Source organism: Cyprinodon tularosa, unplaced genomic scaffold, assembly GCF_016077235.1.
Source record: "Cyprinodon tularosa strain WSP-4 unplaced genomic scaffold, ASM1607723v1 ctg873, whole genome shotgun sequence".
In the NCBI taxonomy this organism is placed as follows: domain Eukaryota; kingdom Metazoa; phylum Chordata; class Actinopteri; order Cyprinodontiformes; family Cyprinodontidae; genus Cyprinodon; species Cyprinodon tularosa.
In genome coordinates this window covers 102,301-117,848 of record NW_024039644.1, presented here as the reverse complement: position 1 = coordinate 117,848, position 15,548 = coordinate 102,301, and the positions used below count along the sequence as shown (strand labels likewise).

Genomic DNA, 15,548 nt, shown 5'->3' with positions numbered 1-15,548 from the left:
CAATAACAAACAAAACAACCCTAAAGAAAAAGAAAAGTGGACTTACCTAACTCAATTTGAAACCAAAATATACAAACCTACAAAATAACCTAACCAACACATAAACAGGAGAAAACTGGGGTTAAACAAGAGGGCAGCTCTCCCCTACAAAAACCATCCAAGAAGGTTTACATGGTCGCAATCTAAACAGTCCTTTTAGATTTTACAATTAACACAGAGGTGTATGGCAGAGAAATGGCTCAAAAAAGCCCTGAAGTACTGCTTTACATGCCTGTAATAGTCTTCAGGTGATCTTGATTGGACTGAGACTCAGAAAGCAGCAGCCAGTCTTAAAGGCGGAGCCTAAAAGAGAGCAAGGTGTTAATTGTACATCTTGGGGATGTAACAGAGGGCATGAGGGACTAGGATCACAGGCTTAATCATGGAGACATAGAACACGGGGTACATCCTAACATGGGGTGGCATCATTAGGCGTACCACTGTGGGCCAGGGAGAAAAACATTGACAGGACCAATAAATCTAGGAGCCTGTTTTCTGGGCATAGACTTCAGTTGGATGTTCCTTGCGGCCAGGGCCAGCCAAACCTCCTTATCTGGGGTGTAGCCTGGGGTGGTAGTCATTTTAGCCAGATGCTTGTTTCTCTGCAGTTAAGGGTAGCTTCTGTTCTCTACCAGTTACGTTTGCAGTGTTGAATGAGGGAAAAAGTGGCGGTTGGTAGCCCAAGGAGCATTGGAATGGGAATACACCCATAGCTGAGGACACATGACAACTGTGGGAGTATTTCACCCACAACAGTTGGGAACTCCAGGTGGTGGGAATGCAGGAGCTAACACAGCGGAGGGTGGCCTTGAGTTATTGGTTCATATGCTGTTTGCCCATTGGTCGGGGGATGAAACCCAGAACTGAGGGTAATCTTGGCCCCGAAAGTGGCTCCTAACTCCTTCCAAATTCCAGAGATGAACTGAGGGCCCCAGTCCAAGAGGATTTCTTGTGGAATGCCAAGTAGGTGAAACACGTTTTATCAACAGATGGGACGGTAGGAGTTTTCTCACGGGAACTAAGTGAAAGGCTTTGGAAAATGGTCCACTATGGTAAGTATGATCATAAACCCATGAGATAGAGGAAGCCCAGTGAGAAAGTCCAAAGCCAAAATGAGACCGGGGGGGCTTAGGGATTGGCATGGGCTGGAGGAGACCCCTGGGGGGACGATTACTGGTCTTGTTACGGGCACAAATGTGACAGCCAAGAACATATTCTTTGACATCGCTGTGAAGAGAAGGCAATCAGGTTGATGGTGTGGCTAACCCCAGTGTGACATGAAAATTTGGATGGATGTGCCCAGTGAATCAGGCATGGATGAACAGTACTTGGTACAAATAGCAGTTAGGGGGGCCACCACCTGTATCAGGCTCTGCCTTTTGAGTTTGTAAAGCCAATTCTCAGATTTTCCAAGACAGAGTTCTAATCACAGAAGGGTGGGCTAGGACCATATTTGGCATAGGGTTTTCATCAGTTGAAAGCTGTCAGGAAAGGGTGTCAGGTTTGAACACCTTGCTATCTGTTTGCTCATGAACATTTCACCAACAAACCATCAAAAAGAGTAAAAATCTGACTAAACATTTCAGAAAGCACCTGATTGCACTGATTCCCTCAACATTTTAGTTTAGGAGCTCCATTGTGCTGGTTTACCTGTTTTTTTGTTTTGTAGTGGTATAGAAATATATGTATTGCTATACAAATAGCTTTCAGGTGCGAGGTTCAGGTTGGGCAAAGTGGGCGTGGTATATAAGAAGCCGCTGCGCCCAATCGGACACACGTCTTCCTCAAGCTTTGGCTGTGACTCGCGTCTCAGGGACTGACAGTCGAAAGGCATGACATTAGGTGCATGCTGCTCTGATCTTGCTGGTAGGTTTCCCCTCTCTTTGCACTATTGCTGCTCATTCACAGAAGATCTAAAACGGGTGTGATCATAGGCAAAACGCTACTGTGCGGCTCTCCTCCTCGTCGTCGGTTTGTGTGTGTGTGTGCGCATACATGAGTTTGTCTGGATTGGGAGGTAAGAAGTAACGCTCATTGTTAGCGCCAATTTGTTGCAGTTTTGTTAAATAGTGACTAACTTTTACAGGTCTCCCCATATTACCATTGCTGCTCTGTTGATATTCCGGATTCTGCGCATCATCAACCTCGGATTGTGGTGGCGGCTGCACGCCCTAATTGAAGTGGTGTTTGGCACCGGCGCGCTCCGTTCACCTCCTATTGTTGTGTGGCCAGAGGGTCGCACTGGATTCGGATATTTTAATTTGTTTTTCTTTATTTTTGTCCCAGCCTGTTGGTGTGGTATAACTATTTATATATTTAGGTTGATATTGTTTTCTTTTTGTTGTACATTTTGGCTCGTTGTCTGTATTAATTTGTTTTTTTCTCTCTCTCTCTGCTGACAGTGCTGAGGCCCGGCGGCGGTGTTGGTGTGGTGACGGTGTCTTCCTTTTTTTTTGTGTGCCGTGATTCCTGAGTTTGGGTCTTCTCACTGCGTCTGGTGCTTTACAGGGGTTTTGTTTGCTGTGTTTGGGTGGATCCCGTCCTATGGTGGCCCCCTTCCGCCGGTAACCTCAGCTACTGTAGTTACTTTTCTTTTTTTCTCTTTAGTGTTATAAAGAATTGGTTTTAAAAAGAATATTTTAAGAAGCCTCTAATAAAAAGCTGTTTGTACATTTTAAAATTGTTTCAGATGTCTTAATCCATGCATGAGCGAACTTGTGTGTCCTGTCAAAAAGGGGAGTAATATTCCTTGGGTGAAATTCCCAAGGTGGCGTTGTGGAGCAATTTTATTTGCGTTCAGAAATTTATAATTTCCTGATTTCAATCTAGTCTTGCCACATTTTTGGCGTTGCTGGTAGGACTCATGCTTTTTATGAACATCTGAGACAAGAAGTTTTTAAATATTTGTGTTTTTTTTTTCTTCTTTTTTTTTTTTTTTTGTTTGTGCAGATTGGCTAATCCGTCAACAGAGCAGCAGTGGTTTCGTGCAGAGCATCAAAGCGGTGGGTGAGGTGTTAAGAGTTAACCTTAGGTTGTAATTCTGCACTGTAGTAATCACAAGAAGCAGAATAAGCTTGTGATAATTATGGAAGAAGAAATTCAGGAACTTAAAGAGCTGGTAGCAAGCTTAAGAGCTGACAATGAGCGGTTGCGACAAGGACAGGCTAGCTTAAGTGCTCAGCCATCCACTTCTTCAGCATTGCCTAATGCCCCTCCTACACCTAGTCTCCCTGTAGCAGAGAGACTGATTTTTGTGCCTAGAGATAGGAAATGTCCCATCTTTAGAGGAAGGACAGGTATAGGTTTGAGTGAGTGGACTGAGGAAGCAAGATTGTGTATGAGAGCCCGGCATCTGTCTGTAGCTGACCAAGCGTTTTTCCTGTTTGATCACCTGGAGGGAGAAGCTAGAAATGAAATAAAGTATCGCTCTAGTGCAGAGAGAGAGGACCCTGCTAGAATATTTGAGATCCTACAAGAGTTGTATGGTTGTTCTGAGTCCTATGTTGCTCTTCAAGAGGCCTTCTTTTCTAGAAGACAACAAGAGGGAGAGAGTCTTCAGGAGTTCTCCCTCGCATTAATGGGCCTTATGGAGAGGGTAAAACAGCGTGCACCTGCTGGTATGTTGAATTCTGAGACACTGTTAAGAGATCAGTTTGTTGAACAGGTGTTGGACAGTTCCCTGAGACGCGAGTTGAAGCAGCTGGTACGCACAAGGCCTGACAGTACTTTACGTGAGGTTAGGGCCGCAGCAATCCAGTGGGAACGCGAAGGGGTACCTCATGGTGGGAGGAACCGTAGCCAGTCGCTTCCTTCAGTTTATGGCGTCCAGTATGGGGTACATGGTGGTCCTCCGGTAGCTTCTTTAACATCAGCAACGGAGATGAGTCAAATAAGAGAAATGCTAAAGTGTCAGCAAAAGCAGCTCCAGCAGCTTAGTGAGAGCATTTCTCAGTTGCAGAATTTCCACCGCCCTAATCATCCACGCACCACTGGTCCAGTAATCTGCAGGCGGTGCAACCAGCCAGGTCATTTCGCACGAGAGTGTGATGGGGTGCGTGTCCCCCGTCGAACCCAATGTCCGCCAAATTCAGCTGCCCAGTCCCGTTCTGCTTCTGTGGCGGAAAACTAGTTCCCACCAAACTGCTGAGCCACAGTTTGGGTGGGGATGCTATTGGCTCACTAGCCACTATTGGAAGTTCGGGTGCTTCTAAGTTGATTTCAGATTGCCCTCATGCAGATGTAGTCATGGGTGGGGTGACAGTCCCATGTTTGGTGGATACTGGTTCGATGGTGTCCACGGTTTCTGAAAGCTTTTTTCGTCAGCATATGGAGTCTTGGGGTTCAGAGCACCTCCAGTCGTGTCATTGGTTGGAGCTTAGAGCTGCCAATGGTCTTAAGATTCCTTATATTGGCTATTTGGAACTTGATGTACACCTCTGTGGTAAATTGATTCCCCACTGTGGTGTTTTGGTTGTGCAGGACCCTGGTGGTGAGGTCCCAGCTAAGGTCCCAGGTGTTTTGGGGATGAATGTGATCAGGAAGTGTTACCAAGAACTGTTTGGGCAACATGGTGTAGCTTGGTCTTCTGTGTTTGGTGTTTCCGAGGCCCCTCAGTCAGTCATGCAGGCACTGCAGCAGTGCCAGTCTGCCAACTCACGAGAGCCTCGAGGTAGTCCTGGAAGGGTTAAGGTCAGGGGTAAAAAGGGCTGTCGGATTTCTGGTGGAGTCATGAAAATTGTGGCTACCACATGTTCTGATGTGTACTCAGGTTCTACTGTTTTGTTTGAGCCTTTAGAGTCTGGATTGCCTTCTGGTTTGCTTGCTTCCCCTGCCTTGGTTCAGGTAATCAGGGGTACAGCTTATGTGCCCATTATCAATGTTGGTACGACAGAGGTGGTGGTATACCCCCGCACTGTTGTTGGCACCTTAAATGTTGTCAATGTTGTTAGTCTCCCTGCAGGAATTACTGAAGTCCCAGCAAAGGTAGCTACGATGGTGTGCCAGACAGCCTCAGTTAATGTGCAACAGCAGGTGGAGGACCTGGATTTGTCCTCTTTGTCTGTGGAAGGACAGGGTCAGGTAAGGTCATTGCTCAATCAGTATATGACAGTTTTCTCCTCTCATGATGGTGACCTGGGCTGTACCAATGTGATAGCCCATGACATTCCTCTGGTCGACGATGTTCCAGTTAAACAACGCTATCAGCGTATTCCGCCTTCAGATTATGAGGTGGTGAAGGACCATATAAATCAGTTGCTTGCTTCACAGATCATTAGAGAAAGTAGCAGCCCATATGCATCTCCCATAGTCTTAGTGAGGAAGAAAGATGGGAGTATTCGTATGTGTATTGACTATAGAAGACTAAATAGTAAGACCCGGAAAGACTCTTTCCCCCTTCCACGAATAGAAGAATCGTTGGATGCCTTGTCTGGTGCATGCTGGTTTTCTACCCTCGATCTCGCTAGCGGATATAATCAGGTTCCAGTTGCGGAGGCAGACCGTCCAAAAACTGCCTTCTGTACTCCCTTTGGGCTGTTTGAATGGAACCGAATGCCTTTCGGGCTCTGTAATGCGCCTAGCACTTTCCAACGGCTAATGCAGCGGATTTTTGGGGACCAACAGTACCAGTCCGTCCTGTTATATCTTGATGACATTGTTGTTTTCTCTTCAAGTGTGGATCAACATCTGGAGCGCTTGAAAGTGGTGCTGGGCCGACTTCAACAACAGGGGCTTAAAGCAAAGCTCAGTAAATGTTCCTTCTTTCAAAAAGAGGTACGTTATTTGGGACATGTGATCTCTGGTGAGGGGGTTGCTACAGATCCTAGTAAAACTGAAGTTGTAGCCAATTGGCCAACTCCCACTAAGGCCTCAGAACTTCGGTCATTCCTTGGTTTTGCCAGTTATTACCGTCGTTTTGTGGAAGGTTTCGCAAAATTGGCAGCTCCATTGCATAAAGCGGTGGCTCAGTGTGGTGGTACCGGTAAGAAACCTGATCGTGGACTTGTTGCATGCTGGACTGATGAATGTCAAAAGAGCTTTGAAACCTTGAAGGCTAAGCTAACAACAACGCCAGTACTAGCCTATGCAGATTTCACTCAACCATTTATCTTGGAGGTTGATGCCAGCCATGGTGGCCTAGGAGCAGTCCTCTCACAAATGCAGGCAGGCAAAGTGAGACCGATTGCTTATGCTAGTCGAGGCTTGAGACCCACAGAGCGAAATATGGCAAATTACAGCTCCATGAAGCTTGAGTTTCTGGCCCTCAAGTGGGCCATGACTGACAAGTTTAGAGAGTATCTGTTGGGAAACAAATGTATTGTATATACTGATAACAACCCTCTCAGCCATTTGTCCACTGCTAAATTGGCTGCCACTGAACAGCGGTGGGCTGCTCAGCTAGCCTCTTTTGATTTTGAGATAAAGTATCGGTCAGGGCGGTGTAATACCAATGCTGATGCACTTTCTCGTCAGCACTCACCTGATCCGCCAGATGTGAAAGCAATGCTCCTAGGTACAGCTTTGCCTAAAGCATTGCAGGATGCTTTGGGGTTTGAAAAGGTTGAGGCAACCCAGGCGGCAGTTGCAGTTTTGCCGCAGCATACTACGGCTGAACTTTGTGCTTTGCAGCATGCTGATCCATTTTTACAGGACTTGCTGGTGTTCTGGAGGAAAGGACAGCATCCCAGTCGAGAGGAGCGAGCCCAGCTGTCCCCGTCCACTTTGGTTCTGCTGCGGCAGTGGGACCGGTTTGTCGAGAGAGATGGAGTTCTCTATCGAAAGGTATTTAGGTCAGATGGTGGTGATGCTGTGTTTCAGTTGGTGCTGCCAAGTGTGCTAATTAAGGATGTTCTGACTAAAGTCCATGAAGAGCATGGTCACCAGGGAGTGGAGCGAACGTTGGCGCTCTTACGGTCCCGGTGTTATTGGCCTCATATGGCCTCTGATGTGGCTCAATGGTGCCAGGCTTGTGAGAGATGCCAAGTGGCAAAGGATGTTCACCCTAAAGCTTATGGCTATATGGGACATTTACTGGCATCACGTCCTAATGAAATTTTGGCCATTGATTATACCACCTTAGAGCCCACCCATAATGGGTTGGAAAATGTTTTGGTCTTGACGGATGTTTTCAGTAAATATACTGTTGCTGTCCCTACACGGGATCAGCGAGCGGCCACTGTGGCTAAGGTTTTGGTGTCTGAATGGTTTTACAAGTTTGGTGTTCCTGCTCGGTTGCACTCCGATCAGGGTCGTAACTTTGAGAGCTTGCTTATCCAGCAGCTGTGTAACTTGTACGGCATAGTAAAATCACGCACCACTCCTTACCATCCAGAAGGAAATGGCCAATGTGAGCGCTTCAATCGGACGCTGCACAATCTGTTAAGAACACTGCCTGTGTCCTGAAAAAGAGATTGGCATGCCTGTTTGCCCCAGGTTCTCTATTGTTATAATACAACTCCTCACCAGTCTACTGGAGAGTCACCATTTCTCTTAATGTTTGGGCAGGAACCTAGATTGCCCCTGGATTTTCTTTTGGGTAGAGTCGAGAGTCCAGTTGGTGGTTCTGTCCATGAGTGGGTTCAAGAACATCAAGCTCGGTTGCAGGTAGCCTTTGATGGGGCTAGGGAGCACCTGAAACATGCTGCAGATCGTCGAAGGCAGACTCATGATACTCGGGTGAAACATCAGCCACTAAAGGAAGGGCAACTCGTGTTTTTGCGTGACTTTACTGCTAGGGGGCCTTATAAGACAAGGGACCGATGGAGCTCTGTGAAGTACAAGGTATTGAGGGCACCAAAGGAGGGTGGCTCTGTTTACACCATTGTGCCTCTGGATGACCAGACTAAAGTAAGACAGGTGCACCGTACCATGTTAAAGCCTGTGGTTGGTGTTGTTCCTCCTGATCACATTTCTCCCCATAACTCGCCTCCTGTGGAAAAGGGACTGTCTGAAGATAGTGGCCCCTTTGATTATGATCTGTTTGTTTGTGAACAGCAACCCCTAGTGGTTGCTTCTGCCTTACCTTCTGGTGGGTTGCTGCCTCAAACTCCATCTCAGGACCTTGGGCCACCTTCTGAACCTGCTGCATCTATTGAACCCTCTACATCTTTGGCTGTCCCATCTACCAGCTATGCTGACCCAGTGGCCCTACGTCGCTCCAGACGTCCAACTGCTGGTCAACATACTAATGTGCACCATCTCCCACGGCCAGCAGGAGACATTCATCTTGGGGGGTCTTCTGCATCTTTGTCAACTCAGTCAGCGTTGTTTAGACCTTGGAACTGATTTTATTAGTTTTGAATCAGCCATCGTCGGGTCGACGATGCAAGAAGGGGGGGTAGAATGTAGTGGCTATACAAATAGCTTTCAGGTGCGAGGTTCAGGTTGGGCAAAGTGGGCGTGGTATATAAGAAGCCACTGCGCCCAATCGGACACACGTCTTCCTCAAGCTTTGGCTGTGACTCGCGTCTCAGGGACTGACAGTCGAAAGGCATGACATTAGGTGCATGCTGCTCTGATCTTGCTGGTAGATTTCCCCTCTCTTTGCACTATTGCTGCTCATTCACAGAAGATCTAAAACGGGTGTGATCATAGGCAAAACGCTACTGTGCGGCTCTCCTCCTCGTCGTCGGTTTGTGTGTGTGTGTGCGCATACATGAGTTTGTCTGGATTGGGAGGTAAGAAGTAACGCTCATTGTTAGCGCCAATTTGTTGCAGTTTTGTTAAATAGTGACTAACTTTTACAGGTCTCCCCATATTACCATTGCTGCTCTGTTGATATTCCGGATTCTGCGCATCATCAACCTCGGATTGTGGTGGCGGCTGCACGCCCTAATTGAAGTGGTGTTTGGCACCGGCGCGCTCCGTTCACCTCCTATTGTTGTGTGGCCAGAGGGTCGCACTGGATTCGGATATTTTAATTTGTTTTTCTTTATTTTTGTCCCAGCCTGTTGGTGTGGTATAACTATTTATATATTTAGGTTGATATTGTTTTCTTTTTGTTGTACATTTTGGCTCGTTGTCTGTATTAATTTGTTTTTTTCTCTCTCTCTCTGCTGACAGTGCTGAGGCCCGGCGGCGGTGTTGGTGTGGTGACGGTGTCTTCCTTTTTTTTTGTGTGCCGTGATTCCTGAGTTTGGGTCTTCTCACTGCGTCTGGTGCTTTACAGGGGTTTTGTTTGCTGTGTTTGGGTGGATCCCGTCCTATGGTGGCCCCCTTCCGCCGGTAACCTCAGCTACTGTAGTTACTTTTCTTTTTTTCTCTTTAGTGTTATAAAGAATTGGTTTTAAAAAGAATATTTTAAGAAGCCTCTAATAAAAAGCTGTTTGTACATTTTAAAATTGTTTCAGATGTCTTAATCCATGCATGAGCGAACTTGTGTGTCCTGTCAAAAAGGGGAGTAATATTCCTTGGGTGAAATTCCCAAGGTGGCGTTGTGGAGCAATTTTATTTGCGTTCAGAAATTTATAATTTCCTGATTTCAATCTAGTCTTGCCACATTTTATTAATAATATTTCTGTTGAACCACAATTTAAAATTGATGGCACTATTTTCATTGAATTTTTGCTGATTATTTTTCCATCTTTAATGGGAGAGTATGTATAGTTTTTATATAATATTTTTCTTATCCAAGTACTATTAAGTTAGGGCATACAATATAAAAACAACAGCCCATATTTTAGGAGTGCTATGATTAAATTTAAGGCTGCTTCAGCACTCCCAAAAATGGTCTAAAAACGCCTATGGCAACAGCTAATATGCAGTCTGTGCCATAACTTCACCCTATTGACGTGTTTGCAGCTTTTCTCATTTGATTGCTATATACTTAATACATTTAATGTATTTCTTTGTTATGTGTTCCTTATGGGTTGCTAACTTTTATTGTAATTTTGTATCGGTCATACAAACAAAACAAGCCGGTAAGGTACCAAACAGGAAATATGCATGAGTAGAGCGGCTGTAGATTTGACCAATCAGAGGCCTCCTGTCTGTGGCGCTGTCTGCGGTCACTTACAATTTAGGAGAGGTGCAGCAGAGTGTCTGCCGAGGCTGCGAGGACATCTGCATTCACTGTGACACCTACGCAGATGACCTTAAGTGTTGCACTTCAGTAACCCCTGCAATAATTTTAAGGGTTCCACTAGAGGTGTTTAGTACCTAGTTACATTTACTTGAGCAACTTTTTGAAAGAAAAAAAAGACAAATTTTAGGAGTAGTTTTACAGCATTGTACTTTGTACTTTTACTTCAGTAAAAATATGATAAAGTAATACTCTTACTTAACTCAATGCTCTTACTTAAGTATAATTTCTTCCTACTCCATCATTTGTGAGTTACTTCACAAACACAAGTTTTTTTTTAAACAAATATGTGACAAACTGACACACTTTCTTATTTTGTGGTCAAGGCTTAATGATTAAAGGCTGAGGTGGCCGTGTCATTTGGATGTTGAGTAACAATACAATAAACAGCATGTTGTATTTGAAGCTATTGTAAATACTGTAAGTATATATTTTCTAATTTTTATAACTCACTGTAGCGTTTTTATCAAATACTTTTTTACACTTACCTGAGCAATTTCTTCAAAGGCTACTTCTCACTTTTACTTAAGTACAATTTCTGGGCACTCTACCCACCTCTTGGTGCCACTTACAAACATTTCAAAATAGTGCAAGAATGTTGCAGTAAATTGGGAAAAGCATTTGTTTATGCAGTAGACCGGACCTGATGCCAGTTTGTCAAATCACAGAATGCAAGATTGCTTATATCTTCAAAGATTACCTATAGAATTCCCACCATAAGTAAAACTCATTGACAAGGCTTGGTGTACTGTAAATCTTAAGTGAGCATTTTTTTTGGTCTTTTCTTAGATTTTTCTCAAACTATAAATTAATGTCATAACTGTTGACGTGGGATTTAAATAATGTGATTTCATTTAACCAATGCAACATGTTTCCAGAAGTTGTATCTGTTATGTTTCCACCAAGGAGTCACACTCTTCCTTTTCTCTGGCCTCTCCAGTTTAATGAAAGTTGGAATGATTTACTTTCATTAGCATGCAACTTTAATTACCTTACCACTTTACTCTGAACCTTTTCTGTCATTCTCTTTTACTTTGCTTTCTTTCTTCCATGTCCATCCTTGTGTGGGTCTATCTTTCCTGCAGCTATCTAGCTGCTATGCCCCAAGAGTAGATGCCTGCTCAATGTGGCAGAAATAATTTGTTTGCTTTGCAATTATTTTCCATCAGTGGAGACAAATGGATTCATACTGCATAGAAAACCTACAAAGACAAGTCCAGAGTGATGAATTCACTTGAAACCAAATAATGTTCACTCTCTATAGGACATAGTAGATCCTTTTGAGGAACTAATGATTTGCTATATGGATAAAGGCACAGAATCATGCTTATTAAATAAAGACAATTGTTATTTGTCTTTATTTAATAAGCAATAATACAATTGGTATTTAAACATGACAGTTAGCTTGAGAAAGTAACATGATATTTAATCATTTGAAATGAACAGTTTTGGCAGTCTCCTATTTATCAAAAGTCTAGTCTTATTGCATAATTTTACAGAATGGAATGAAACTGATTTTAAAGCTAGAATTTTGAGAATTAAAGAGCGGTAGTATTAGTCTACATCCCTTATAATATTCAAACGTGAACCTTTAGTAAAGAAACACTTGAAAAATCTGACCACGGTGAGTTACACTAAGAGGAAACATGTAAGGAACCCCCAAATGTATCTTTAACTGATTACAGGCATAACCTCATGAAAAGTTTTATTACTATATTTCCCTCTCAATGGAATTTTAAGGCCTTACCTCATCATCGCCGTTCAATATTTTGTGAAGTTTTTAAATTAAATCCTGATAAAGGGGAAATAATTGAGGAATGTCTTGCATCTCAGAATTTGATTTATCTTCTCTAATGTTTCCAAGCCTCTTGTCCTGTCTTTTTGTTGCAGCTTTAACATAATGTTATTCAATATGTATTAAATTTCCGAGCCAGTTTGAGAAAGCAGGCAATTTTTTACTTAAATGTAATGAGAAAATAAAAGAATGAATGCCAACAAAAAAAGAAACTACATAAGTACAGTAGCTCGGTATCTATTTTTTTATTATTTGACACCTCTGAACATACAAGATTTAAATCAAATTGATCCTCTAACATTTGGGAAAGCAGGAAAATATTTAAACCTGAGAGAACCAGAGACATACCTTGAACATCTATGAGCATGGTACAGTCATATCATACTGAAATTTTAACACTTTCTTTGATGCTTCTAATATTTTTTTGTAAAGCACTCTGGTTGTCTTGTAAATGAAGTGTGTGATTGAAATAATTTTGCATAGCATGTGGTCAGTGCCTAAGCTAGATAATGGCATAGCTGTATGAAAGCTGCTGGTGAAGCTTCTCAGTCATCCAGGTTCGTTCCAAAAGAGTTAAAAAAACAAACACCTGGACTTTGTTTTCCAAGTTTGAAGATGTTTCTCTTCCCATCCAGGAAGCGTTTCCAATTTAAAATGTGGGGGACCAAGACATCGGCCTGTTCAGCCAGTCCAACAATGACCCCAACGACTCCCCTTTCAGAGGCATAGACCAGTACTCCCCATTACTAAGGGGCAGACCTGTTCTTTCAGTTTAATTTGCATGTTTTCTAAGCCAAAATAAGGCTTTGTTGGGCTATTCAATAATGCTTAGAACTCAATGCTAATTCTGACATTTTGAGTTTAAAAAACTTCCTGGATGGGAGGCAAAACGTCTTCAAACTTGGAAAACAAAGTCCAGTTGTTTGTTTTTTTTTTTTTTTTAGCTTTTTTGGAATATATGGAAACTCTACAACAGCTTACAACATGGATTCAATAATCCTACTTAAAGAGTTTTTATGCTAAGCATCAAATTTTTTCTGCAATCTTTGAGAATAACAACCACTTTTAAATATGCAATTTTATCTAACTCTGCTGTGGACCAGTAAAGACACTTTAAAATTGTTGCTCTAGGAGTGAATTTAAGAATTCTATGTACCAACATATTGTTAAGAAATTTTTTTTTTTTTTTTGTCTTTCCAACAATTTCTTTTTCAGAAGGAAACTTTATAAACGGACTTAACATAGTTAGGTATTGCTATTTATTTTCGATAAATTAAATGCTCAGCTACATTGCGGGCTTTTTTTTCTATGAACTTTCAACCCTTACATAGATAAAGAGATTAACCTTTCCCTCTTGGCTCCTGTCTTTTTGATTTTCCTTTGTCCTGCTTTTTGGGGTTTCTTTCTGCTGTATAACATTATCTCCCCCTTTGGAGTGTCTGGCTTGACAGTTTCTTTTGCCGTCTCGTACCTCCTTTACTTGCATCTTCTTTGCCCTTCCTTTCCTCCATTTATATGAAGGGCAGGCTCAGAGGTCACCAATTACTCTAAGAAGGCTAAGAAAGCTATATGGACTCTGCCCTCGGGGCTGCCATGTTGTATTATCATCAGCAAGATTGCAGGTACGCGGCAGCCTCTGGCTCCCGGCTCAACAGCCACAACCTTAGCCTCTGCACACAGTTGTATAGGCATAGCTAGTTTTAAACTCTTGTCCTGCCTAAATGGACAGCTGGGCAGAACACTTCAAGGAACTCAATGCATTGGTTATGCATGGAGTACAAGTAATAATTTTTTATGAGATTCATAAAAAACAGTGGACATGATGCACAATTGCACATATTGAACAATAGAATATAACCAAGCTTAAAGCACATTTATGGTTATTTTATTTAACTTCTGTTGAATAAAGCTTTTTTTTTCAATAATTAGCATTATTACTTCCAACTACATGGCTTAGAAACTCAACTTTCTTGTATGACCACTCTCAGCTGACTGCAGAACACGTGATCTGCTTATTTTAAAGGACCCCTATGCAACATTTTTCAGTTAATTAATGTGTTCCATAACGTTTTGGATGATTAAATGAGTCATTTCAGGTTGAACAAAGGTATTCTCGGCCACCCTGGTGGGGGAAATACCGCACTTGCAATTGCAGGAGCCATCGGCCCGCACCCACAGGCTCAGAAGTCTCGTGAGAGTCGGTCTTGCTTTACTGCGAGAACTGCTACACGCCCCCAGTTAAAAGCATGCTCGTTGCTAGCACAGTGGCGATCTTTGTGCAGTTATCATGGCGGAACCAGCGTGAAAACAGCGAAAGCCCATGTCGGAGCAGGCAAGAAAGAGGAAAAGGGCTCCGGACAGAGAGGTGAACCTCGGGCAAGCTTTTTCCGAATGGCAAGAGCTAAAATAAAAAGAACGCTGTAATGCTGACGCGGACCTCGCGTTTCTGCTGATGCGATTGTAAGTATCATTGGAATGGTTACTCTCTCTCTCTGTGTGCATGTTCATACTTTCACTGTGTTAGTCATTCGTTGCGTTCGCCTGTCTGCTAAGCTCAAAACAACCGTGCCTGGCTTGACGGAGAAACCAGGAGAACAGCTGTGCATATTTACAACAGTGCACTTTTACTTTCGCCCTCTGGGGGGAGCCTCGCTGGAAAATCAACACCGGTTGCATAGTATACCTTTAACAGGCTGAATCAAATCGGATCACTTGCAACAGGTCTATTTATTGCACATACTAAAAAAAATGCACCTCTTATTTGGAATCTTTGAAGACCAGGTCCACAGTGCATTTAAAGGGTTTATTCAGTTTGTATTATGTGCGGGCAAACGGGTATCATGCTTGAGAAGGCAGATGAGGGAATAACACATGATGACAGGCTAAACTGGCTGCCTGCAGACTTGAGAAGGCAGACAATGACTGATGGGATTGGAGGCAGGCTTTGAGTAGATTGGATAACAGTTGGCAGACTGGAAGCAAACTTTGACTAGACTAGTTGATGCCTGACTTGCTGGAAACAGGAAGCAGGCTTTGAGCAGTCTTAATATGACTACCGGTAGCAGAAACAGTCAAGAAGGGGACCACAATGTGAAGCTGAAAGGAATCCAGTAAATACATTCTGAGCACAGGAACACAGGGACATTTCCATTCAGGTCCGTTGTGTGGAAGCAGGAAAATACCTAAAACATGAAGGAGAATGGGTCATGATTGTTGGTGCCAGCAATCATCAAAGGTCACAAGAATATCCTCTTTTATACCCCTTCTTAACACTTAATTAGAACTTTAGGAAGTCTCTCTCAACATGTTTAGATGCTTAAATGCATCAAGGTTAGACTATTTTTCTTTACAAGAAATTAAGGAAGACCATTTAATGAGATGGCTGTAAGAATAATATATTTTATAAGTTACAGTTGATAGCTGGATGTATATGTGAGGCTGGATAGATTTAATGGAAGGAAATGAAAACACTACTCTTATTGTGGATTAAAGTGTTTGGCGTCCAAAAGGAGGTAACATTGGGGACATTTGGTATAGATAATATACGTACATATCCGATTCTTCAATTAATCAATGGATTCTATGCTGGAGTATTGATATTTGATAAATGCAGCTCTTAAAGTGCAACATCTTTAA

General features: G+C 42.9%; 1 protein-coding gene across 3 annotated transcripts; it reads left to right on the top strand.

The window, feature by feature from the left end:
- The first annotated feature begins 1,710 nt into the window (after window positions 1-1,710).
- LOC119775484 lies at window positions 1,711-9,372 on the top strand. 3 transcript variants are annotated; one of them, XM_038273481.1, is made up of 3 exons: window positions 1,711-1,905; window positions 2,442-2,603; window positions 2,989-4,169. In XM_038273481.1, the coding sequence occupies exon 3, from the start codon at window positions 3,125-3,127 to the stop codon at window positions 4,166-4,168; it is 1,044 nt and encodes a 347-aa protein (XP_038129409.1). In that variant the 5' UTR covers window positions 1,711-1,905; window positions 2,442-2,603; window positions 2,989-3,124; the 3' UTR covers window position 4,169. The 3 variants fall into 3 exon arrangements, 2 of the variants coding, with proteins under 2 accessions (XP_038129409.1, XP_038129408.1); XR_005279658.1 differs by lacking the exon at window positions 1,711-1,905 and adding an exon at window positions 9,100-9,372 and having other exon boundaries at window positions 2,234-2,603; window positions 2,989-3,041; XM_038273480.1 differs by lacking the exon at window positions 1,711-1,905 and having other exon boundaries at window positions 2,234-2,603.
- The last annotated feature ends 6,176 nt before the right edge of the window (window positions 9,373-15,548 follow it).